At 39.0% G+C, this 26541-nt stretch overlaps 3 protein-coding genes across 7 annotated transcripts; all 3 read right to left on the minus strand.

The window, feature by feature from the left end:
• Positions 1–935: 935 nt before the first annotated feature.
• kctd6b (potassium channel tetramerization domain containing 6b) lies at positions 936–5772 on the minus strand. The gene is made up of 3 exons (XM_005931764.2): positions 5621–5772; positions 3692–3793; positions 936–2409 (listed from the first exon to the last, which is right to left on the minus strand). The coding sequence occupies exons 2-3, from the start codon at positions 3716–3718 to the stop codon at positions 1723–1725; spliced, it is 714 nt and encodes a 237-aa protein (XP_005931826.1). The 5' UTR covers positions 3719–3793; positions 5621–5772; the 3' UTR covers positions 936–1722.
• Positions 5773–5851: 79 nt separating this feature from the next.
• Positions 5852–15238, minus strand: abhd6b (abhydrolase domain containing 6, acylglycerol lipase b). 3 transcript variants are annotated; one of them, XM_005931767.2, is made up of 10 exons: positions 13580–15238; positions 11389–11416; positions 11043–11174; positions 9458–9614; positions 9013–9126; positions 8783–8915; positions 7183–7340; positions 6944–6998; positions 6764–6864; positions 5852–6233 (listed from the first exon to the last, which is right to left on the minus strand). In XM_005931767.2, the coding sequence occupies exons 3-10, from the start codon at positions 11165–11167 to the stop codon at positions 6054–6056; spliced, it is 1023 nt and encodes a 340-aa protein (XP_005931829.1). In that variant the 5' UTR covers positions 11168–11174; positions 11389–11416; positions 13580–15238; the 3' UTR covers positions 5852–6053. The 3 variants fall into 3 exon arrangements, with proteins under 3 accessions (XP_005931829.1, XP_005931828.1, XP_005931827.1); XM_005931766.2 differs by lacking the exon at positions 11389–11416; XM_005931765.3 differs by lacking the exon at positions 13580–15238 and having other exon boundaries at positions 5853–6233; positions 11389–12102.
• Positions 15239–15988: 750 nt separating this feature from the next.
• Positions 15989–24140, minus strand: slmapb (sarcolemma associated protein b). 3 transcript variants are annotated; one of them, XM_005931768.3, is made up of 10 exons: positions 23902–24140; positions 23535–23594; positions 21545–21673; positions 21346–21420; positions 20946–21248; positions 20355–20625; positions 20017–20188; positions 18000–18134; positions 17074–17161; positions 15989–16674 (listed from the first exon to the last, which is right to left on the minus strand). In XM_005931768.3, exons 2-9 carry the CDS (start codon positions 23584–23586, stop codon positions 17078–17080), a joined length of 1221 nt encoding a protein of 406 aa, XP_005931830.1. In that variant the 5' UTR covers positions 23587–23594; positions 23902–24140; the 3' UTR covers positions 15989–16674; positions 17074–17077. The 3 variants fall into 3 exon arrangements, with proteins under 3 accessions (XP_005931830.1, XP_005931831.1, XP_014192109.1); XM_005931769.3 differs by lacking the exon at positions 23535–23594 and having other exon boundaries at positions 23902–24139; XM_014336623.2 differs by lacking the exon at positions 17074–17161 and having other exon boundaries at positions 23902–24137.
• Positions 24141–26541: the final 2401 nt, after the last annotated feature.

The following is a 26541-nucleotide window of genomic DNA, read 5'->3' on the forward strand; positions in this document are numbered from 1 at the left end:
CCAAGTGACAAATAGAGAGGGATGGTTTGGATATGTGCAGATGTGGGATAGTGGATCTTGAAGATTGAGTTCTAAGGCAGGAGAAAAGAAAGAGGAAAGCAAAAACTTAAGACAACGTGGGCTAATGCTAGAATTCAAAATCTCAGTTTGATGTTCATGATAAAGCTCTTTCATTTGTGAATTTTAAAAATTTCCGCCAAAACTTACCTGTATAGTATTTGGGAAAAAAATCATCGGTCCAATAAGACTGCTGTCAAGTCTGGCGTAGAATGTGTTGGGCATGCTCTGTTTGAACCCCTTTGAAGGTGGATCACTGAGTGCATTTAAAAAAAAAAAATACATATAACCAAAAATAAAAAATAATTTGTTAAACCTTGCATAATGTTAGTGCAGGAAGAGCAACTGATGAAAGACAGACATTTTACTTTTACTCCATTGTCTTTCTCAGAATCTAAACCAATCCAGCTGTTATATCACACTAAAGACTAATGTCATTTATGTTTGGGGTCAAATCAACCCCAGAAATCAAACCCTTCCAAAGAGGTCTGCCAATTAAATTAAAATAAATTAAAATAATATAATTTAATTTTACTAAGTAGCAGGTTCTTGTGAAAGAGTTACATTACTTAATTTAAGTACTTTGAGTATTTGGTTTTACAATGTACATAAAAAGAATATACAATTAAATCAAGATGGCTTGTTTTGTGAAGAAAATCAGTTTAAAAAAAATATTTTTGCAAAACTATTGCACCTAATGTTAAACATATACACGCTTTATTATTCAGATCAATCATTGTGTTTCATAGATGTTCTATTTCCTCCAAATAACAGCTATAGTGACTTTGTACACGACTGCACGGAGCCTTGATGTTAGAACTGACAAATTACATCAGATCTAAACATCAGAGTTAAAATGAGAAACTATGCAAATTTAATGAAATGAAATACACAGATGGGTTTATTTTGGCTGCGATGGCTGGAAACATTACTGGTGATATGAACAGTAACAGTATGGTGTATTTTAAACCGCGCACAGGACATATGTACAATATACATACACAAAACAGTCAGACACATGCAACAACTACTGGGGGCTTCAGAAATAGTACCATACAAGGGGCTAGACCTAAGAGACTAATTTCAAAATCTACTAGAAACTGACCAAGAAGCTACTGAGCTAAATAAGTTATTATTCATATTATTAGTATTATAAAAAGTATACTCCTGACATCTTACAAAAACATTTAGTGATGTGTCTGGAGTCAATAATAATTTTAAATCACCTTCTACAGTTCTATTTTTTTCTACAAATTGTGGCTTAACTTCGTATGAATGCATTTTTTTTTTTTTTTACTATTAAGGTACTCGGCATAGGCAGACTCAAATCATACCTTCTTTATGACCTCATTTCTAAAGACTTTTTTCTTTTTAAAGCCACCGTTATTCCTATAATAATAATTTACCCACACTATTTTAGTATAGGGACGATTCAATGTCCCTATATGTATAAAATCCCATGTTTCTATGGTAGGCCTTGCACTCTAATAAACATGTGTAGGGATAGCACAGGCAAAGTTGTAGCCCGGAACAGGTGAATAAATCCAAATTCACATCTTCTTTGATTTTTGCTTTCTGGATTTTCCTTTTTTAAAATCATGATTTGCGTAACATAAAAGACAAATCCAGCAGTAGTGTCACCTATAACAATTGTGCTACGTAAACTCAGTCTTCAACTTTATGAGCGGGTCTGCAGAAAGTCCAGTGATGCTCCACCGTGTTCTCATTGGCACGCTCACTCATGTGATGCACGCGTGTGTTCCGAATGGTGAAGCCCTGTTTCATTATGTAGTCCATCAGGTGAACCCTTAGGGACACCTCTTGGTGATAGTCACATGGTCCAAAGGTGAATGACACTTGGCAGTCTCTGGTGTCCATCATGTGTTTGTTCCACTTGGTGAAGTTGTTAGAAATACCTTCTAGCAGGGCATGAACCTTAGTAGTTATGGTTAGCTGCGTGATGATAACAGCAACAGGGTTTGAGTACTTTGACAGTTTCCGAGTGCTGGAAAGCTCCACGACCTGCTCAAAGATGTCAGGAGGGTACAGCGGCTTTGGATCGTTGAGGCACTGGATCAAAGGTTCGATCTGGTAGAAGTCCGCCTCTTTCCTCAGGAGGTCCGTCTCTGTGAAGTCCAAAGGAAGGGTAAGCTCAGATGTCCGCAGGAAGTTCAGGATGTACCGGAAAAGTGTTCCATCCCGGTCGATGAAGTAATTCCCTTGGGAATCGCGGGTTGTAGGGAAATCTCCTCGGAACATGGCTCCCAGCATGGAGTCCGGATAGCGCTGCAGCGTGGATAAACTGGTGGTGTATAGGTGGCCTCCCACGTTCAAGGTAACAGGAGTAGTCATCTAAAAGAAAAGAAAAACCTGTCAAGCTCATGCTATTGGAACTATATATATATACATATATATATACTATATATAATATATATATATATATATATAAACAAAAAAAATATTTACAATGAAAAAAATATGGTAAAACATGAGTGGACACAATACAAGTCACTGAATCTAGAGCCAGCCCCCCCCAAAAAATAAATCAAAAACCTTTTAAACATCAATCAGCAAAAATGCCTCAGCATTGTAACTGATTAACCCTTTAAGACCTACCATAGAACCAAGTCCGCCAGAGCTTATATTATATTTTTACATGCTGTGGAGCCATTTTTGGGAGCATTTCAAGTTGCTATACATCAATACAACCATTATAGCCCAAATTTTAATAATATGTCTGCATTAAGTGCATAGTAATTACATAAATTGCAAAAAAGTGCAATAAACTACAAAAAAATTGAAAATCGTTTTTGTTTTTTTAACATATATTTCTAGTTAGAGAAATTTAAGAGGCTTATCCCTCAAAACTGTAAATACAAAAAAGTTGCACAAAATAGTTTCCCACCACAGGAAATTTATTTTGAGTGTCTTCATAGTTTTATTTTTGAAATACACCAATTTTTATATACTGCAAGAAAAACGAAAATAAATATTATAATGCAAATTTGCAAAAAAAAACAGCATATGCATCAAAATAAACTATTTCCAGCAGTGCAATATGAGTCCTAAGCATCCCAGAAACGACACAAAGTCATAAAGTCAAACATAACTTTTAAAAACACCAGTATAGGCTCATAAGGCCCTGATGGTAAAAAACTACATTTCCGCAAAATGACATCACTTCCGGTTTCGGGCAGGACATGGAGGACATGGATAGTTCACGCTGATGGACATAGGAAGTGTTACGAACAGCTGATCGGATCGGCAAAGTGTGTTTCTGGAATATTATGTTTTTGTTGCTGCAAGTGCTTTTTATGCAGTTTTTGCAAAGCTATATGTGGAAGGAAACTTTGACTTAGGACAAGCTGATGGCATAAGATGCAAGTACAACGCCTCCGGTTTCATATGCAAAAAAAATTATTGCGCTAGCTTACGTGGTTGCAGTGCTACCGGGATTTAAAAATAGTTACGCAAAACAGAGCGTGCCTGCTCCGACCGGCTTTAAAGGGTTAATGCAGGATTTGCTACCTTGTATTAGACTAAACTAGTTTCAGCTAAAGTGGCAACAGAGCAAGTTTATGTGATTATGTGATCCATTGTCAGACACATGTCAGGTTTCTTAGGTGTCTCTTACCCTATGGCCCCAGTCTCCATTATCCATTTGTAGAAGAATAGCAGCTTGGCCAGAACCAAAATAGAGAGGGAACGAATGAGGATCAGCTCACTTTGATTTCACCTGTGAGAAAACAGTGATATTAACATCAGCTGTAACAAGACTTCATCTGCAGAACAAGACGGACACAGTCTTGTTCTAGGTTAAATGAGGTTTTTCAGTACAGACTTAAGCATCTGTGTGCATGCCTTGATTTATTTGAGTAAGGGTAAGCGTAAATAAACAGACTGTGCAAAAGATTTGAGTGGTGTTATTTTCAATGTGACTTTACCCTCTTACTGTGAATTCAGCAGCCTGGGATGTTAGTAGATGCTGGGACTCTTGTGATAAGATTTTATTAAATTTGCATTCAGGAACAGGTGGAGCTGAAGCTCTGAACCTTAATCCCAAAGCCAACATGGCATTGAAGTGCTTTGTGTGCTCAGCACAAGTCTGAATTTCTAAGTATGGATTTTATTTAATTTAAAGAAAATAATCTCAAAAGCCACTCTGCATAAACACGAGATGACAGGCTTTTGTTTTAGCCTCCACAGTTACTCGTGATAGTTGTGATAAACCTTACTAATCTGGCTGTTCTTTTGGAAATTCTGACATTATTCTTTTTTACATAGTTCTCCAGCTGTACCCAATCAGGGTCAAGAATAACAGAAAAGGGAATATAAGAATACGCTATCAAAACAGTAATGTCCTTAAACCATCATTAAAGTAACAAGATCAACTGGGGATTAAAGAAATACAAATGACAATAACAATGTTACCAGATGTCACTATACAGTATTTCATTGATATTCACTGAGTGTAGTAAAACAATTTGCACTGCTGCGACAGAGGAGGATGTTAGGGTGCAGCAGGGTGAGATGGAGGAAGATGACCTGCTGTGGCAACCTCCAAGGGAGGAGCCAAAAAAGGAAGTGCTTATAAACACACACAAACACGCACGCACGCACGCACACACACATATATATGTATGTGTGTATGTATCTATGTATGTATGTGTGTTAATTTAAAGGAAATTGCCAATTTAAATAATAAAGCACTACTATCCACTTTCCCAACTTGTGTACCACAAGGAGACACTTAGAGTATCTGCATATTTCTGTATACTTAAAGTAATACAGCAAGTATAAGTAAGCCAATATTCTAAGTAAGAGAGTAACTGATGTAAATTATACTCGCAGAATTTGGTTTTATGATCTGAGCTTTCATCTAAAGGCAAATAACGTACGCGGTACAGTCCTAATTCTTAATTTCCTTTAAGCAACCCTTAGTACTCCCCACCTCATTTGTTATGCTACTATAATGTGGCTGGTTGCAGAGCAGCAAATACAAGGCTTGGTTCTATCAATTGCTGCTTCCCTGTTTAAATATAAACTTAACATTTCACTTTCAAAGCATGAAAGTCGGGACTAAATAGCAGAAACCACAAAAGCACTCAACTTGAAACTTAAACCTGGCGCAGATAAGCACCCTATATAAAACTGCCCACACAGACCTGTTTTACTTACAACATTTAACTAAGGTGTATTGGTTCACTGCATGCTAGTGAAGCCAGCTAACCAATGTTTCTTTAAAATATCCAGTCGACAGTGCCTTTGCAGTATTTGCTGCCAACTGGCTAACAAGCTGCTACAGCAAGCCCCGAAGTGCATTTTTAAGTTTAGTACCGTTACTACATCACAAACCCAGCTCGGATACACAGAGCTGTGTGGCGTGAAACACAATGAAAGCATACAAGTTAACATACAACCCGCTAATCTAGCTAATTGCTAGCTTCTGGTTAGCAAGCTAACGCAGCTAGCACCCCATTAGCTGCTCCTACTACTAAGGTTAACGCCAGGGTCTTAGTAGGACCGAGCAGTGAGTGACACATGAGCTAAAACCATGCCTTACCTGCTCTCTTTCGTGCGTACTTGTGTGTTTGTTTTTATTCAGCGACAGAAGCCTGTGGTTGGTGTCTAACGGTGCAGCTTGAGAGTCACTGATGTTTACCGCTGGTCGCACCGGGTAACTGTGCTCGGCTCCGGGCTAAACCAAGACTGCGCACACAAGGAGGATCAAGTAAGAGAAGGAGGGAGGTCCTGGTGCAGCTGCAGGCGCCTCTCAGTGAATCACACTCACACATAAACGCATGGTCGTTTTATTATCGTCATGCAGCTTGTGTTATAACAGAAATGTGATTCATTCACACTGAAGAAATGCAGGAAGCCTTCAATAATTTCCTACTATCTTAATTGTACATTTTTGTGAGGTGTCTGCATCTTCTATACAAAAGCAGGAGCACTTGGAGCATTAGAATAACATGAAACGATGAAAAGTCTTTAGGTCAGGTGGCTTTCTTTGTGCCACTTCTGGCATTTTGCTGCAAGATGATGAACTCCAGAATGAGTCTGGCTGTCCGAGAAGGCCTCTCCATCACCACAGAGTGTCCGCAGTTCTCCAGCAGATCCACTCTGCATTCAGGCAAGGTCTCTGCAATCACTGCCGCTCCAGAGACATCCACCACCTGAGCAAATGCAGATGATTACCAATATGTCTATGACAGGGATGCCAAACTAACTTTGCACTGCTCACTTTGACCTTAAGTGGTGTGGACCAGTGAAACTCTTCTTTTTGTCAGTGTAAAGAAGTTTATCTATGAATTTAATCGAAGAGGAAAAATAGTGGGAAAAAGGAACTTCTCTGTTATTTCATTTTTTAAAATTTGTTACTTATTTACTTTGGTGAAGTATAAATGGCCATGGGGGAAGTCTTTATCAGTAGCCAAAGCTGTAAAACGTATAAAAATGCAATTCAATTTACGACCTTCATATTTCCCAAAGCTGTTTAGTGGGCCAGACTGAAGTCTTTCTCAGCCCAAATCTGGTACCCGAGCTTTATGTTTGACACCACTGCTCTATAAAGTTTCTCTTTAATAGAAAGCCTGAGCCACCATGTACAGCACGTGTGCACCTGGAATATGAATCTTCAGATTAGTTTAGATGCAAAACCTGCTGTGTAATCATTTATGTACTTGGAGTCATTGTGTTAGTTTACCTGGTCTTGTTTGCCCCATATCACTTGTAAAGGTGTGGTTATTAGATGCAAGTGGTCCTGTAAGGCATATCTTGATTTCTCACCTACAATCTCCATAAAAACTAAAGAAAAAGAGAATTTACTGGAATTTTTCCACTAAACTGGAAAATACTGAAATATTTCAATACAAAGTGAACTGACCCTCTTGGTAAAATGTGTTGTGAGGCTCTCGGACATCTACCAGGCCTTGAAGGATCTAATCAGCGAAAAAGTAGCTTTAACAAAAAGTTCACAAAATAAGCCAAGCTTCGAATAACAAAGCAATTCAGTAAGACGATTACTACTCTGTATTTATTATTTTTATAGTCTACATCATGATTGCAAATTATTAGCGCATAAAACAAAACAAAAAAAATGTATACTTGAAATGAAGGCCTGACCTGCTGAGGAATTTTAAAGCGAACATGGGAGCACAGTTTGAACATATCCTCCATCTCCTCGGGTGTAGTGGGGATCAGCGGGATGTTCAGGGTGTAATTGCTGTGTTCCAGGTCCTGCACATGATTGTCAAACTTGGTCTCACATGGATGTCTTATTCCTGCAGAATAAAATGATGATTTTGGACACAAAGTTAATTTCATGCTCTGTATTAATCGGTTTGCTATTAAAAAGGCACTATTTAATCTCCAGAGAGCCCCCGTCCTCATATGGGGACAATAAATTGTGGCTTTCCTGCACCTTATCCTTTACTCTGTTCAATAATGTGATTTATATTTTGCTAAACAGTGTCTTTATCGTGTCTTGGCATAAAATAAACCCAGTCCCAATCATTTAATGTTGCGCCCTGGGAAAATTAATTGCATAATGGGTCCAATTACAGATCCAGTCTTAGGTGGAATGTAGGGTTTATATTAGTAATTAAATATTATGTCTAGCTGAACATATTTTTTTGTCATGAAAAAAAAAGTAACAAACTAAGCAACCTTCACACTTTCAGAGCCCATATGCTGCAGAATGAGTGCTCACTTGGCCAACCAGTTGAACAGCATTTCTCAGTGGCACTACTGGTTAGCCTGACCCATATGTCACCCCCCCCCCCCCCCACACACAACCTCTCCCCCCCCCCCCCCCCACACACACACACACACACGTTCCTCCTTAGGATAAACGGAAAACCACCATAAAAGAAACACTTTGTACATTTTAAATAGTCTCCCTCATGTAAATACACTGACGTTGTCAATATCTTGGTTTTTCATACATTGCATTGTTCATATTCGGCTAACAGTGAAATGTGTTTAATAAATAAACTTACATTAAAGTTCATACTCACTTGTGTTGAGTAATTGTGAAAACAGCATTAAGTTAAATCCACATATATCTGGCATGTCTTGATGTGTCTTTATGATGTTGAATTATGTTAATTTTTTTAGCCATTTTGTCAAACTTTTAAAATATAGTATGGTATTACACTACCTCTATTTTGAACAAGAAAATGAATAAAACTAACTGTATTTTGTTAACCCACTGATTCTAAAAACTTTGGATTTTCTGTTTCTACATCTTATACATCTTAGGACCCTACTCTATTTCCATTTGATCACAGAGGTGAAGTCCTTAGTTGGAGCTCTTCCTACATCTAACTTCTTTTTCTGTTTTTTTGGTAAGTTCCTTCATTTCTTTCTATCTATCTATTAAGAAATGTGAGTGCCTGTTTAAAGTTAAAATATTCACTCTTTTCTGCATCCAGCCTCTCTTTGGACAAAGCACAAAGAGCTCATTGATGATGGTTTACACAGGAACACACAAAGGTGTGTTTCCATGACTTCAGAGGACAGTGTACTGACTTTCATTTCCTAAAGAATTACCACAACTCTAAGCACTGATTGCCGAAACAAGTCTTCCCTCTAAAACGTACTCCCTTTTTCTCACCATATTAGAACTGAACCCTACAAAGTGACCTTGACAGCAGACGGATTTCATCACAGCATAGTACGATTGGGCTCACGCATACACAGACACACAAACACACTGACTGACCATCTGGACAGATGAGAGTCATGCTACAGATTTCTGAGGGATAGCAGGCTGCGTAAACCCCGGCTACATTTCCCCCCATGCCGGTTCCAACCAGATGGAACTGTTTCCTGTTTAAGCGGATGGTTTCCACAAACTGAGAAGAACAAAAGACAAAAACAGAGTTTTACTGGAATGATTTAGGCACCTGACAAACACACCAACATATTTTAAAAACTATCTATTGGGTGTACCTGATGGATTCTTTTGACCTGCCCCTGAATGGAATAATCATCTATGTTGGTGCGTGTTGTCCCCTCATGGCCAGGCATGTCCACACACATAATGTGCAGATGTTTTGGCAGATACTGGAGCAGCAGAAGACAAAAAAGAACGCTTAATGTCATTAATATGATAAATGCATTCAAGCCAAGAAAGGGTGTTTTAAGAAGAATTTCATAAACAGCACAATATGTATTTATGAAATCATTTCTAATTAATGTTTAAATTTAAATAAATTCCAGTCTTTCTCTTGGATCGTGTGACTGATGGAGCATAACTCCACTGGATTGATGTCTGACTAAAAGCATACATTCAGCCTTTCTTTGACAAAAAGTTTGAGTGTTAGCTAGTTTTAAGCTGAGTGTTAGCCCCATGAGCTATTGGGAAATAAAATGCGATGTCTAGTGTCAGCCAAACCTTGACAACAGTGAGCCATGTGTCTTTGTGAGCAGAGAAGCCATGCAGCATTAAGATCGAAGGTCTCATTCCAGGCTTTCCTCTGTAGGAGTAACAAAAGCGATAACCACCACAATCCGCATAGCCCACCTGCAGGCCCAGAGTCCTCCTCCAGTACCTGAAAACAAGCAGGTACCATATCTGAGCTACAAAGACTTACATGCAAATTCAAATCTGGGCTTTCTTCGCTGAAATGCTTTAAAGGATTAATGATGAGGCAGATTCTTTTTCTTGGATAGTCACAGCAACTAAGACACAAGAAATATCATTAAACAAAGTATGCTAGGTAACCAATGCCACAGTTTTCAACAATGTCATTGATAAATGAATATAATCTTTAGAGCACCTTTCCAAATTAGAAATCACAAAGCGCATGACAAGAAAGGGCAAAGAAAATCCAGGTACACTATACAATATGTACATACACCACTTTGTTAGGCACACTTGTATAACTGCTTATTAACACAAATATCTAATCAGCCATCACAGGGTGAGATGCGAAAGCTCAAACCGTACATCAGAATGGAGCAGAACGGTGATTAAGTGACTTTGAGAGAATGGTCAGAAAGAGAAACTATCCAATGAGCAGCATTTGTCTGGGTGGAAATGTGCTGTTGATGCCAGAGGAGAATGGCCAGACAGCTTTGAAGTAATGGGAAGGCAAAAAAATAACCACTTGTTTCAACCAGAGTATCTTTGAACATTCAGCAGGCCAAACCTTGAAGCAAATGGGCTACAGCAGCAGAAGATCCCATTGAGTGCCATTTCTGTCAGCTAAGGACAGAAAAATCACACAAGCTCACCAAAACTGGACAATAGAAAATTGCCCACTTTGATGAGTCTCCATTTCTGATGTGACATTCAGAGTGTATGGTCAGAATTGGGCATAAACAAGATGAAAGCATGGATCCATCCTGCCTTGTACTAATAGTTCAGGCTGCTAGTTGTGCAGTGGTGTGGGGAATATTTTCTTGGCACACTTGGTACCAGTTGAGCATTGTTCAAAATATTGCTACCTATTTGAGTATTGTTGCCATGACTATCCCTTTATGGCCACAGTGTACTCATCTTCTTATAGCTTCAATATAACGCACCATGTCACTAAGCTAGAATCAGGCTCCAATTACAATGAGTTCACTATACTCAAATGACTCAGTCCCCACATCCCAGTCCAATAGAGCCCCAGTGAGTGGGGTAATGGAAGCCAGCAAATCTGCTGTAACTATGTGATGCCATCATGTCAATATGGACCAAAATCTTTCAAGGATGTTTCCAGCATCATGTTAAATCTATGCCTAAAAGAATCAAGGCAGTTCTAAAGGCAAAAAGGGGGTCCAGCCCAGTACTAGCAAGGTGTACCTAACAAAGTGGCTGTTGAGTGTAAATCATAGATTCAATCAGATAGAAACATCAATAATGTGATTAAACCTCATCCTGGATTAAGTTAGCATTCCAAACCAAACATTCTGACTGACACATAAAAATATATCATAGAATAGTATAAAATATAAATTGAAGCACAGCACAAGAAAGTCATCTACATTACCAGTAATACACTTTAATTAATGCAGAGGGCCAGAGAAGAAAGGAAGCCAGAAAGGCCAGGATGGGAATAGCCAGTGTTCCTCCAGCAATAATACACAGGTTCACCACATCCAGATCAGCTGCCATGGCTCAACTGAAAACAAATGAACACAAACTCACGCATTGTCCTTCTGGGGAGAAATCTGTTAGATGAATTCCACATAATTTCCATATTTAGTTAAGACTATAAATAAAGGGATGTCTTTAGGATGTGCATGTGCACAAAATAACATGATACAAGCTGTAAAATAACTAAAGCGCGCTTCTATAACAAAACACACATGCTAAAAAAAACTGTAAAAACTTACCTTTGAGATGATTTTCCCCTCCTTTCTTCTATCTCAGGCGGGAGCATCAAAAGTGATTTTGTTAAATAGGTGCACAGCATGCACACTCTACAACATTTATTTCTGCTATTTTTATGTGCAGAAAGTATCAGTGGTTAACTAATATTTCTAAAATGAAAAGCGCCTGTTGCAGAGGGCAGTTATTCGTTTCAGATTATGCCTGCTCTGAATAAACTCATTGATTCTCATCGTCGGGGTAAAATAGGCCACTCCATCATTGGGTCGATCATTTAAAGTGAACACACAGGCCAAGCTTTGTGCAGACAAGATAAATTGGGGTTCTGAATCAGACTTTAAATACTGAAAAAATAATTTTTTAGTGTGTATGACAGACCTGTCTTACTTCCATCTGGGACGAATCCCAGAAATAAATGTGCACTTTCATAAAAGGTGCCTCGTTTGGTCAGATGCAGTGGCACTCACTATTTTTTACTGACACGGTTAGTCTGAGAGTGGAGGCTGAGGAAGGCCAGTCCAAACAGCCACATCAAATTACAAGCTGAAGCTTAAGGCTAAAACTAACCACTGGGTGTCATTATAGAGGCAGACTGTTTCCTGCAGTGTGTGGTAAAGTTTCAAGGGTCCTTTGCACAGGGTGTCGTGAGGACCTAACTTTAAGATGTCGTCACTTCCAGTTCAGTGGGGATTGAGGCTTTTAGGGAATTGGATACAGATTTCATTTGCAGATGTGAGCGGCAGAATATCACATCTTTGCAGACATGCTGCCCTACTGCATTGATGCTGACTCATCAGACTTCCCCCAGTGCTGTGTACATTTCTATATTTATTTTTCTATATTTATCCAATGCATAGAGATGTGTCAAAAATATATACAGATAAAAACATGAAGCAGAAAAATAAATCATAACCCTAAAAATTAAAACTACATTTTCCAGATATTTTCAACTAGATTAAATCTGCTCAACTAATAAAAGCAATAACTTTGCAAAGTAACACTGGGTGTGATTCTGATTTAGAATTAATCAGCAGTGTTTTTCTGTTTATCACCTTGTGTGCATCAGTCCAATCAGAGTCTAAAGGTCTGTAAAGCACACAGTACTGACAACTGTTAAATAAACAGCTGATAACTGCTGTTGGGAAAGTGACGTTCAGCTTCTGAGATCTGCTAAAAACACCCGAGCTGTTCATTATACTGTCATTTTAGTAAACTGGTTTAATCATTGTGGTTATTCACAAACAATGTCAAAATTTAAACTGAACCCAATACAAAACAAGGATTACAGAGTAAAAAGGCTGAAGTTCACAGATGCCACTCTGCTGCATCTCTGGTCCACTACAGATGACCTACATGCAAAGTAGAGCAGAACAAATGGACACGGCAATGCCGCAGAGGGGCTCGCCTTGCATGGGAATGATTCTCATATTTGAGTGTATATAGGATGGAGGGGATGCTCCCAGTCTGCTCGCTTTGACTACATCACGTTAGCCGTCGTATTATGTCCTGAGAGGAATACTTGGTGGAGCAAAGCTGGCAGAACAAAAAAAAGAAAAGCAATGTAGCGACACAAAAACGTGTCACGATGACACATTCACACAGGTCAGCTGTTTTGCTGGGAGCAACGACCTCATTGTGAAATTTTAAATTTGCCAATAGAATCGTGTTGAGAAACACTCGGCCTCATCCTTAAAGAGTAACTGTGAGTGTTTGGGTTGCTTTAAGGGAGTTGCTGCAGTGAGTGTTTGTCTCCCAGCAGAAAGACAACCACACAGGCATGGATCGATTAGTGAAGCAGCTTAAAAGACCAAGAATCCCTTCATTTGAGCCTCAGTTCAGAAGTGATCAGTAACATTTCTTCATGGAAAATAAACAACTACTAGAAATCGTAAAATTATTCATTGGAAGAAAATAACTAATGGAGTTGTCTGACTATTTTAGAAGAGTATCTTTTGCGTACATTTTCTGCTTGTATGGTTTTGTGTCACGCTTCCATGATACAATTGGAGGGGGAAAAAAAGAAAAAGTCAAAATCAAAGCAGCAGAGACTGCAAGGTCTGTACTCTGATGCTGAGGGTCCATCTGGTCACAATTTCTGGAACAGTTTGTTTGTGGTGGCAACCTTGTTTAACCCTGATGTTAACTTTGCATTCTAGGATGTGGAGGAATTAAACTCAAGAGAATCAATGGTCTCACCTGGACTAGCATCACACCTTCATTTGAGCCTTCTGTGTTTATCCTTTCTACGATAGACACATCTAACTAAAGAGCAGAGTGAAGGTTCTCCCGCGGCTTTTATACATGTACTTTGGCTTACATTTCCCCCTCCCTCTTTCAAAGGAAATGAAACTGATGAGAAATACAACAAGTTCCCCCACTCTGCATCTGATTCATATCAGAGCAAACTGACTATATGTTTGGAAATGCCCTTAGCCGTAAAAGATTAACCCTTTAAATACAGTTTATGACACAACCTGTGTTGCAGCTATGTAGTGTTCAGATGAAGCAGAGATAATCCTGTTGACATCACCAGGTATATTTTGTCAAAAAGTGGCGAATAAGCTGAAACTCTAATTTAAAAGAAAAAAAACAAACAAAAACAAAAATGTTTTTCAAAAAAAGAAGTGAAAAAAGTGAAATCTATTAGCTCTGGGAGAATCAGGCATAGTTTGTCCTGTTTTCCAGGATTGTCTAATCCATTTAATCCTATGATCATGACAGCCTATACAATGCAGGACTAGTTATAAATGAGATGACCTATGTACAAGGATTTTTGTCTTAATTCCCACATTGATACCAGCTTTTGCTTTGCTTGTTGAAAAACAGGATGACGTTCAAGCTGATCAGTCTCGTCTGCCACTCTACGCCTCTATGCAAATAGAAGGTAAATTGCAGGCTGATGCCTGTCTACATGTTGACTTTACAACAGCACATGCTTTTCAGGTGATACACACCTTTTACCTAACAAAACATTACTCTCAGCATTAACCATTTTCTTTAAATGTCAACTGCAACACATAGTGTGATAGAAAAGGGAGGGAAAAACAGCAGATATGAGACCAAACTTAACCCTTCCTGGATGACAGGAGCGATATCAATATTCTAAAATGCTACAGAAAAGATATGACCTCTTCATGTAGACCAATTTGTCTACATGAAGACAATGGATGAATGAACGGATGGATGAAGATAATGGTTATTTAGGAGAAACAGAAGCCACCCTCTACTGTCTTCAGAATGAATTCCCTGTTGCATAGATTCAACAAGGTTCTGTAAATATTAGTCAGAGATTATGGTCCATATTTGAGTACAAAATTGAGTACAGTGAACTCATCGCAATGTTCAAGACACAAGTTTGACATGATCTGAGCTTTGTGACATGGCATGTTACCTTGCTACAGGTAACCATCAGAAGATGGGTACAGTGTGGTAATAAAGTGGTGGCCAACAACAATATTCAGGTAGTTTGTAGTTTAAATAATGAGCTATTACACCACTACTACCAATCTCAACTACTTGTACAAGACACGGTGGATTGATGCTTTCATCTCTGTCCATCCATCCATTCACGTTAGTTATGTCAATTCTGACCTCATGTCTGAATAGACTTCTTCCAATTTTCTTCTGTTCAGTTTTGATGGACCCATGTGAATTGAGAGATTAGAGGATGCTTTAGATGTTAACGGTGCTGGAGCGGTTTAAATCATAAATATACAACAGACTCCAATTTGTAATAACAAACACACACCCATTAGTGCAACTGCAGGAATGATCAGGATGACCTCAAATTTACTGTTTCTTAATAGTAGCATTTCCTCTTTTTCAAAGTTTAATATGGGCAATTGTGGCTCAAGAGTTGGGAGTTCGCCTTGTAATCGGAAGGTTGCTGGTTCGAGCCCTGGCTTGGACAGTCTCGGTCGTTGTGTCCTTGGGCAAGACACTTCACCTGTTGCCTACTTGTGGTGGTCAGAGGGCCCAGTGGCACCAGTGTCCAGCAGCTTCGCCTCTGTCAGTGCGCCCCAAGGTGGCTACAATGTAGCTTGCCATCACCAGTGTGTGAATGGGTGGATGACTGGATGTGTAAAGCACTGTACAAATACAGGCCATTTACCTTTTTTTTTATTTTTTTTTACCATGTTGTGTATTCAAAGATGTTCTTCTGCATACCTTAGATGTAACAGCTGGTTGCCCTCTTACCCTCTGACTTCAACAAGGCATTTTCTCTGCAGCTCATTCTGTGCCCATTCATATGCTTGGTTTGAAATTGAGCGTGTAATCTTAATTATGCCTACTTGCCTAAACACACTGAGCTGCTGCCACATGATTGGCTAATGATATAACTGTGTTAGCGAGCAGGTGAACAGGTGTGCCTAATGAAATGACTCTATGTGTTTAATTATACATTTTAGGTTTCCCCATGCATGCAATAATTTCAGCAACCCTGCCCCTTAAGTTAATTTACCATTCATGATCATAAAACTGAAATGAAAAGTTAAACAAAACAAACAAACAAAAACAGAAAAAAGCAAAGCAGAAACTAAATACAGATAAGTACAACTGCAGTCTAGACAACGGCCACATAAATGAAGAAAATGGATCTAAATGTATGTTTCTGCAATTTTCTTTAATGGTTCTCTGTTGAGAAAAAACAAACAAGATAAACTCCTGCTCAGCTCAATTCCGTCTGAAACGCTATCTATTTTCACATAGATAACAGTTACACCAACAGATCTCTTTGCAGTTCCCATCACTAATGCAGTTACCCATCTATGGCTTTCATTACACACTCCATTAGGGGGTGTTATTGTGACAATCTCCATTATTATGACAATTACATAGAAGTGCTACATTTAGAGCTCAAGTGATCCACCTAAAACATTATCATAAATACTAATAATTAGTTGAGTTTGTGGCATATTTATTTATTTTTTACATTCATCCATATTCCCAATCAAAATTGTAAACTTGACTAGACTTCCTGTAAATGACGGACGTACAAACTTACTTTGCACACAAAAATCACATTCTTTTATTAACTTCTCTGCCATCTAAAATAGAGCATCTTAAAAATTAAACAGTTAAATATGAGCCCTCCGAGTTAATAGTGCAGATATGATAAGGAGGGCAAGTTCTGACACCTGAAGACAAATATGGATTCCCTTGTGTGTGTGCGTGGGTGGGTGGGTGCGTGTGTATGCATGAATGAGTCGCCCTCAGGTCCTGAAGAGCACAGCAGCAGTCACAGCTGTCAGAGCCACAGCAACCACAGGCCCCCAGATCATCCACAGTTTCTGGAATAAGTGGCAACACAGAAATAGAAAGTTGAGCAACAGCGAATAAACATGCACCCATTTTGGATCACCAAAGCTTTGACAGAGGGAGCCACTGAGATCAAGGCAGTGCACAAATACAAACAGCGCTTGCAGATAAAGATAAGCATTATCAAACACCAACTGTGAGAAACAGTTGTTAAGCATTAGCCATCCAGGCAGGACAAACAGATGTCAGATGTTGAAGCTGTATGATTAGAGAGGTTAGATTTCTGAAGAATTTTTTTTTTTTCTTGGGGGATTTTCCCCTGAGGAAGGCATTCTCGGGAATGAGGAAAACCTGATTAAATCATGCAATGGTCTAAGAGACACTGATGAGGATGAAAAGATGTAGGCCAACTTGACAGGAGTAATGTGTACCTTGCTACCACAATGCGCCGAAGCACCAATACAGCAAAGCCAGGATAAGGCCGATGACTATGGCTTGAACAGGCAGCAATAGGGATGTCTACAGAAGGGAAGGGATATTATAGTAATCAACTGCAATGGGACATACTTTGGTTGGTTTATTATTAGATCCCTCAGTCAGTTCTCTACGCCTGTAACTAGTATTTATACAAATCTCAGTCACACACGGCTGTCAGTGTGTCATTGTTAGTTCACACATACAGATACAAAGGAGCTGGACCTTTATGGCCTCATAAATCCGTAGTTGTGTGTCCGGTGTGTGTTGTGTTTAGTACAGAGTTGACATCCTACATATCAGTGTTACTATACACGGTCATGTTTATCTCCTGTTGTACAGCATAGTTTGCTGAGTTTTTCCCCCACCTTTTTGTATTTGCTGAAGATGTTTTAAGCTGTCAGGTATGCCTGGCATTTAAGTCCATTATCTGAATTGGAAGTGATACAGTTGCATGGTGCTCTCACCTCAGCTTAGCTACCAAATAGCAGCCGTCTGGCACAGCTTTTTGAATCCATATGTGTGAATGGCCCATAAAAGCAACACTAATAGACACTGGATGACTAGAGGGGAGCATATGTGCTAAAATAAAAAAAGAGATAATATTTGTGAATCTTACAATAAGATTCATCTTTTATATCTGGAGATGCTGCGCAAACAGATGCTGAACAAAAGGGGAACATTGGAAATGAAGCCCATGCCCCCCCAAAACAGAAACTGCTAAAGAAGTTATTGCCCCTGAAAATAAAAGTGCAGATGATTGTTTCCACACTCAATATATTATTTTTTAAACCTGTTATATATCATTATACACGATGCCATTCATATATTAGGGAAAAATGCCTTCCTGTTTTTGCTGTGCGTTTGATAGATGAGTACTCACCTTTGTCCCTTTTCCTTGCAGTTCCTCCATGTTGGCTCTGCATGCCTCGAGTTCATCTGTAACCAGTTGTTTTTCCTGCTCAACCTTCTCGTATTTTTCCTTGAGGTCTGACAGCTCCGTCCTAGCCTCCTCGTACTGCATGAAGCAAATTAAACATTTGATTCAAATATACACTCATCAGTTTAGATTAATTTAAAGTTTTTAGTTTGATGGTATTGTGTAATGCTTTTGAGGAACTGTTTCTGTTGCCATTTACAAGATAAACCAGTCTTTCCTGCAGTGCTTAACTGCTGAATTTTCTATACATGAGCTAATTAGGGTGAGGTGCAGTCCTTATATAAGGGACAACATTATTCCCTCCTTCCCCCCCTCATTCATTCATTGTGTCAAAGATGACCCAACTATGCTTTCTACTACTTAGCACTGCCACTCCTCATTAACTGACAGCAGCCAGTGATCCCCATACAAACCTAGAGTAGGTATTGCCCCTGGACAGCACGCAGCAACCTGTGAAATATCTGGGTGGGATCTTTTTTTGTTGTTGTTGTTTTTTTGGGAAGAAGCATGGACTTTCTTTATAATGTCAGTAAGAGTCATAGATTTATTGACACAAGTGTCTTAAAGGCTTCAGAGAAAGTCATTAAGGCTCCATGATGGCTTCACCATTCAACTGTGGTGGATGTGACTTTGTTCTGACCTAGATGACGCCAACATCGTCTCAAAATAGAAAGCTCTAAATTCTCAGCAATGATCACTCAGAGACACTTTTAGTCATGGGAGAATGTGAGTTTTCTAAAATAGTGCAGTTGTCCTCATCATCCCATCATGAGGTATTTCTGCGCAATCTTAGATGATGAGAAGAAATACAATAAAGTACCTTGAGTAGACGACTTTGAGAACAGCTGCCCGTCTCATACAGCTGTAAATGTCCTGAATGGCAACAATTTGCAGTACTTCTTTTGTAAATTGGTTGTTAACAGCAAATTTCTTTAAATTATGTTACATGAGATTAAATAAAATGAAAGCATTAAAAGGTTTCTTCAAGACACTTCAGTCTTAGTTTGCTCAAAGTTATTTGAGTTCCACATTGATTTTACTGTCCTGCATTAATAATTTGAGTAAAAACCAGATTCTTGTAACTCTGTTGGATATTGCAACTGCTAATAATGCCAAAAACAAATCAAGTGATTTTAATTTGCTCACTTTAAATCACACAAAACTGAGAAGCGCATCATATCAGAGCACCAATTACAAGTACATGTTCTTGAGTCTTGATTTTTAGTCAAATGGCAGTTTGACCATGAAACCGAAGCAACAACATAAAAGTTTTGACTAATGTGTTATCATAGCCAGGATGTGTTCGTATTTGAACTTAAATCACTGAAAAAATGGGAGAACTGGGAATTTTCCAGAAATTATGACTTTACATTACCTAAAAAAGTTAAATGTAAATCTAAAATGTAATAAGTAATATTGCTAAAGTTATATTCCACTATCCTGATAATACGTTGTCCTTGTATTTCTAATTCTCCTAGGCTTTGTGGTAACTTGCCATTTATTGTAATAAGAGTGTAATTTGACTTTCTTTCAAAACCTCCCCTTTCTCACAGTGTCCCAAAGTAATTTCATAAATACTGCAACAGCTTGTCAGCATTGGGCCTCTAAAGCAGCACGGTCAGCAGCACACTGGCAGCAGCTACAGTCTTCCAATAGCCTCTAAACTGGATCAGTTCTGCCACAGATATACATTCAGAACCACTACCATTTAGCTAGAAAAACTAAAATGCAAAAATTCAAGTGAAAACTAACAGGACTGAAGTCCAAATCAAATTTGGACAGCATTAATGAGTAAAACACGTGTGTGATTATAAGGCCTGTCAGTTGCAGGACTGTATTAAAAGCCATCCAGGTCAGAGAGGGTTCACTTTTCACATTTGAGATAGAAGTATTCATTTGCATGACACCCACTAAGATACTGGACACCTAAGGTTGATGCCTCAACTTTTGAGGGGCGTACCTCTTTTTGCAGAGCCTTGCTGCGGCTGTCTGCCTCATCCAGTTGGGTTTGCAGTGTGGTGCTATCCTGCTGGTGCTGGAGCTGCAGGGCTATCTGGCTCTTTTCCATCTCCTGCCAGGTCTGCTCAAGGGATCCAAGGCTATTTTTCAGCTCAGTGTTCTGGGCACGCAAACTACCAGAAGCAAAACAAAACTGAGTTCAATATGTAAAAGATGAGAGAAAAAAATTATGTAGTATCATGTAAATCAAAACACGTGGGTGCTGATTAAAACAGATGAGACAGAGGGAGCACGAAGGTGGGGGTAAGAGCTCCCAGTAATGTAGATCAGTGCACTGACCTGGCAAGGTCCTTCTCCAGCTGCTGCTGTTTCTGCAGGGCTGCCTCCTTCTCAGTGCGCAGTGCTGCACATTCACTCTGCAGGTTGCTTTTGTCTTTCTGGTGAGTCTTCAGGAGTTCCTCATTCTCAGCCCTGAGGGAAGCACATTCACTCTGCAGACTGCTTTTTTCCTTCTGGTGCTTATTTACGATATCCTGTTTCTCAGATCGAAGAACAGAACATTCTTTGTGAAGGCCATTACACTCCACCTGCATGGACTGAAGTTCACTGGCTGTAAAAAGAAACGAGCAAGGTTTATGTAACAATGCTGTTTTTTAACAGATTGTATGTCCTTGATTTGCCTGCAGATAAAGCAAAAACTATCAAAAAACATGTTTTTAATTATACTTTGATTCACCAGTGTACAAGTATGAAGAGAAGTCTGCTTGTTAGAAACAAAATACATAGAGAGCGAGTAGGCCTCATGTCTTGGACAAGGAATGGTAATATTATTTGATTTATTAATACACAGTTCATTTCCATGTAAGAATTATTTTCAGTGCAAATGCTCCATTTCATGCATTTATAACTACCAGGGGCACCGTGTAGTACCTTGTATTTCTGCAGTTTTCTGCCACTGCTTGCTCTGCTGCTGAAGGTCACGCTGCAGGTTGTCAATCTCACGCTCGTACTTGTTGGCCGTTTGACGCCATTTGTCCAGATCATTGGAGACAGTCGCCAGGTTAGACTGGACGGCAGCAACGTCACGGTCCCGCTCGGCAGCTGCTGCCTCCAGGGCACGTTTCAGCGACTTCACTTCATCACGTGCGCTTTGTAGCTCATCATGTGAGCTGGAGGAGACGTCTATCTGCTCTCTGAGAACAGCCATCTCATCATGGAGCTGCCGCAGCTGACCTGTCCAAACCGGAGTCAGTGTTTGAATTAGAGACAGTGTCAATTTTAAAAAAAGATTAATATTATGCATATGCTTCTAATCCACAGATAGATGCACCTTCAAGAAGTTTTATCTGTTTGGCAGAATCATCAGCTTGTTTTTTCTTCTCCTTTGTCTCTTCCTCCAGGATACCTACACAGCATTTAATTGTACCAGTCATGTCATTTATTTGGTGTTGGGTGCATGCACACATGTGTGAATGCAATAGAAAATGGAGTGGATGGTCCTATTTAACATTGGAGATGTGGCGTGTCACCTTGTAGCTCCATGCATTTATGTTTCTCTGTGTTAGCTAGGTCCTTGGCCTCTCGAAGTTCATCAGTCAAGCGCTGAATGATTTTTTCAGAGTCACCAGAGGAGCCCATCTTTGCCTTGTTCAGATCATCTAATGAAGAAGAAAAAAAAAATGGGGATCCCAGTTAGAAGAATCATGATCTTAACATGGACAGGCTCCATACATTTGCCATAAAACTACAAAAATAATGAAATGTTTGACAGTTTTACTTTTACTGCAGTCCCAAATATTTAACCAGGACTGACATACTAGATGATTTCCCAAGATATTCAAAATGGGCCTATTACATAAAATAATTGCTAACCCAGAAATAGAAACAAGTGTCTTATCTACACTTTTTTCATTCCAAATTATCCATTACCCCAGTCACATATGAGTCTGTAGCGATTCTACATTACTCATTAATAGTACCTAAACAATGCACAAAGGGAATAGGCTTGCCAGCGTTGTCAAGGGTCTGTTGTGTTTCCTGGAGGTGGAAACAGGCTCCACAAATACTTGTGCTTTGCAAATGCCTAGTGAATATCTCGAGCCCCTAATCTACCACAGCTAGGAAAAGAGATGACCTCATCCCAGAACGAACATTTGGCAGGGGACAGGTCAAGCATGTGCACCATAAATGGAGATGCACCAGAACCTGAACTGCCCTGAAATCCAATATTTATTGTGAAAACTGTGTCTACATCCATCAAACATGGCTACATAATCACACGAAAATCCACATGATTGTAAAAATGTTAGCAGGCGGTAACATTGATAAGTGTTGATAAGTGTCCCTAAAATGAAGCGGTGTGAAACAAAGGCTGAGAGCTGGTGACACCCTCTGACTCGAGCACATGACCACCCCGCTGTGTGCCAGACGAAGCATGGGGGGACAGTGTGATTGTGTGTTCCTTCATATGCGAGTGAGTGGGCACCCTGTGAGTATGCAATCTGTATTCACTTTGTGTGAAAGATGAATGCCCTACAAAGACAGCACAGGGAATAAAGGGTATTTCAAATGAGGGTGCAACATGTTATCTTTAGCGAGATTAGTTATTACGGCAAAAATGTCTTAGTGTCACAGAATGACACCTGACAGCATAGTAATGGAATTAGTCTGTGTGTAAAAATACCTTGCAGACTAGTTGGGAATATTGAGCATCACACTGCCTCAAGTGACGACAGGAAAGAAAAAAAATTGAGGAGAAAGTCTTTTTTTAGCTCCGGTGCTGAAGGCTAGACCCATCGTGGCCCATCTTCGCCTGCTGTCTGTTTCCTTCTCATTGAATGTGACAGCATTCTTTAACTGAATCAGGGGTTAGCACCACTCGCATGGAAAGTCTACAGTATTCCTTTTAAACTGCTGATCATAAAGGGAGATCATTTTACAGCTAACAAATATTCTTTATGCAGCTGAATCTCAAATATCTTCATCTCTCTGAATTACTGAGGTACACTATTGTTGTGAGGACACTGTTTGCTTTGTGCTCCCTATATATTGTGCAGTGAAGCATTACAAATTCATTCATCATGCAAAATTGATTCAGTCACCAACGTACTTGCACTTTTTCCTATGAATGTCCCCGTCAATTTTCATATTCGCTATATTGCGCCATCATTGCGCTGTCCTTTGCATTCTATTCTTATTAGTCACCCTAAATGTCATAGCTAACACACATCAGTCAGCTGACATGCCCTCTGTGCAAAGAGACTCCATCTTCTAATAAGCTGTTGACACAGGAGACACTAGCCTCTAAAACAAGGCCATCTACAGCACTGTAAGCTCTAAAAGCCATCCAGCTGTCCTTACAGGGCCAGACACTCATTTTAAGTGTGACTCAGGGTTTTCCACCCCCCTTTCCACACTCAGTTAGCGAGATGTGCTGTGTCAGGTAGGAGCCATTGGAGCCATTAGAGGAGCAAAACAATGCAAAGTCATTCACTTCAAATCAGTGGTGTCTATATTTACCTTTAATCACAGATACGTTATTCAAGGGATCACTCAGCTCTTTCTCATCCATTTTCTTATCTATAACAACATAACAAAAAAACAAAAAAAACAAGACATATCACATGCACAGATAAAGAAAGAAAGCTTTAAATGAAATTAATATTGCTTAAAAATTCCCCAAACAGACCTGACAAAGTCTTTTGTTCTTTTTCTCACTGTTAGATTTGAGATGTTTTTAATTGTAAACACAAAAATGTTTGAACACACAAATACTACTGGAAGAGACAGGTGCAGAGAGCTGCTAGGGAAGAAGGATTTTAGGAGTATGTTACAGTAAAATAATTAATGAAGGGGTTAAGAATAAAACTTAACAGGAAAATATTACCTTAGATTATCCAGGAGCTGCGGTAATCAGTGTGCTGAGGCTACAGCAGTCCCTGACATGAAGAACTCTTCTCCAACTATGAGGTTTGTTCAGATGCGAAACGGACCAGTCCAAACTTGAGGGGGGTGGACAGTGATGACAGACACTTTGTACTAGACCTTCCTGCTATTGGTGGGCTGAAGCCAGTGAGGGGGAAAAATTAAACAGGGTAAAGTAAACAGTAAAGTAGCTTAAATATGATCCTAATGCTACACTAGAGACGCGTCAGATGGGCGTCCTTAAAAATTTGATCCCCCCCTCTTTTGTGGCTCAGGTCCTCAGCCCCTCCACACTGGGTCATGTATCCAAGTAGGGCATCTCGGAAGCTGCAGCTGCATACTGACACAGAGAGGTTTTGTTCAGGGGGCTGAGCTGCTCTCTGGCTGGTTGGTACTGATGTAAAAACCTATAGGATGGCAGTGAATAGGGACTGCCAGCGTAGGAGTGTGTTTCTTGCATTCACTTCCTCTCTTGTTTTGTCCTGTATTTCACTGGGTTTTCACTTTATACCAATTACTGGCTTTTAGGGTTTGATATACACCGGACTCTAAAGGTGTAATTTTACATGTATAATCTTTAGGGATAATTTATGTATCTTATAGTGATTTCTTACTTTATTGGACTGTGTGTCAGCCTCTTCAGTAGGCTTTAAAATTATGGTGAGAGAGGTAAAAACAATCAAAACAATCCCAAGACAGAAATAGGAGGGGTTACAGTGGGAGGTATAAAAGGGTGAAGGGTGTTTGTTTCCATTTAAACATAAAGTAACACAGACAGGGTACGAAGACCTTATTTGACTAATCTTTCACACATCAGCTCATCTTCTTCTTTGAGGCTGTACAAGCCTTGTTCCAGTAACAACATAATGCAACAGGTTTCCAAGATCAATGCAAGCTTAATGTTTTACTGAGAATTAGTTAGCAAATGCAACACCAACTTAATCCATTTATGCAGAAAAAGGCGAAATATGTTTTTGACTAGGGTAGATTTGTTATCCCTTGGCCATGCTGATAACTAACAGTTGTAGGTCTCATTTTGGTCCTCATCATCTTTCTAACAGCGTCACTTCCCATCTTGAGAAACTAACAAATGACCCAAAAGAATTTGCTAGAAATGTTGTCATTATCTTAGATCAATGTCTCAACTTCAACCAGCATGTCAAACATTAAGTTCAGACTTGCGGTGTAAAGATTAGAAATTTTTTCATTGTTTTATCCAGTGGGTTTCAGTTTTCAGGAAGAAAATACCTTGTTGATGTCAGAAGAAAAACCCAGTTGGTCTGAGCTGATGGGAAGGCAACAGTAAGTCTAATAAACACTCACTGGAATCAAGGTATGTAGAAGAGAATCTGTGGATGTAAGATGTCAAACCTTGAAGCAAATGGGTTAGCAGCAGAAGACCACACTGGGCACCAATCCTGTCAGCTATGAACAAGAAACTAAGGATACAATTTGCACATAGTCACCACTGCCTGGCCTGATGAGTCTCAATTTCTGCAGCAACATTCGTATGATAGGTATTCTATTACTACAAAAGCAACAATGTAATAATACCTTGTATCAATGGTTCAGGTTGTTGTTGGTGTACTGGTGTGGGGAATATTTTTGGCACACTTTAGGACCTTAGTAGCACTAAGCATCATTTAAACGGCTTAGTTTACTTGAGTATTGTTCCATCCCTTTATGACCACAGTTTACCTATCTTCTTATAGGTACTTCCACCAACACAACACACCATTTCACAAAACTCAGATCATGTCAAACTTGTTTCTTGACCATGATAAAGAGTTCACTGTATCGTGGCCTCCACAGTCACCAGAACTCAAGCCAATGGAGCACCTTTGAGATGGTGTGTAAAAGGAGATTAATGTTATGGATGTGCAGTAATGGTGTGATGCTATCATGTAAATATGGTCCAAAATCTCTGAGGAAATTTTAAGAACATTGAGGGTTTTCTGAAGACAAAAGGAAGTCCAACCAAGGACTAGCAAGGTGTACCTAGTAATGGCTGTAAGTGTACTTTGTAATGTTTTAATGCTGGTATTGTTTGTACATTTTTTGAAGCAACTTTTAATACTACAAAAATTACAATTAAGCAAGTTATAATTATTACTATTATAATAATATTAAAAAATTAACACAAATCTATACTGTAGATTACTATATATGTGCAACAGTGAGGTTTATATTTATTAGGTATGTGTGTTTTGAAGGGATGCCAAATGTTATCATTTTTCTGTAAAGCAAATTTACCTGTGGGTATAAATTAAGTTACCTTGAACCTTGACCTGTTCACCTACACACACACACACACACACACACACACACACACACACACACAACACACACACACACACACACAACATATATATATATATATATATATATATATATATACACATATATATATATATATATATATACATATATATATATATAATATATATAATATATATATATATATATATATATATATATATATATATATATATATATATACACACATATATATATATATATGTGTGTGTGTGTGTGTGTGTATATATAAAAAAACAAAGTACATTAGTTTATCCACCCCCGCTTGTGGGGATAGGTTAATTGG

The sequence above is a fragment of the Haplochromis burtoni genome, unplaced genomic scaffold, assembly GCF_018398535.1.
Source record: "Haplochromis burtoni strain Fernald_Lab_line unplaced genomic scaffold, NCSU_Asbu1 Contig_146, whole genome shotgun sequence".
Taxonomy (NCBI): domain Eukaryota; kingdom Metazoa; phylum Chordata; class Actinopteri; order Cichliformes; family Cichlidae; genus Haplochromis; species Haplochromis burtoni.

Excerpts from the sequence above, each read along its gene's own strand:
- kctd6b (XM_005931764.2), bottom strand. The coding sequence starts at position 3,718 with ATGGATAATGGAGACTGGGGCCATAGG. Across the intron at positions 2,410-3,691 it reads ATGGAGACTGGGGCCATAGG|ATGACTACTCCTGTTACCTT; the intron begins GTAAGAGACACC and ends CTTTTCTTTTAG.
- abhd6b (XM_005931766.2), bottom strand. The coding sequence starts at position 11,167 with ATGGCAGCTGATCTGGATGTGGTGAACCTGTGTATTATTGCTGGAGGA. Across the intron at positions 9,127-9,457 it reads CATGGCTCACTGTTGTCAAG|TATCTGCCAAAACATCTGCA; the intron begins GTTTGGCTGACA and ends CTGCTGCTCCAG. Across the intron at positions 7,341-8,782 it reads GACTCTCATCTGTCCAGATG|GAATAAGACATCCATGTGAG; the intron begins GTCAGTCAGTGT and ends TTTATTCTGCAG.
- slmapb (XM_005931768.3), bottom strand. The coding sequence starts at position 23,586 with ATGGATGAGAAAGAGCTGAGTGATCCCTTGAATAACGTATCTGTGATT. Across the intron at positions 21,421-21,544 it reads TAAATGCATGGAGCTACAAG|GTATCCTGGAGGAAGAGACA; the intron begins GTGACACGCCAC and ends AATGCTGTGTAG. Across the intron at positions 17,162-17,999 it reads TGCAAGGAAAAGGGACAAAG|ACATCCCTATTGCTGCCTGT; the intron begins GTGAGTACTCAT and ends TCCCTTCTGTAG.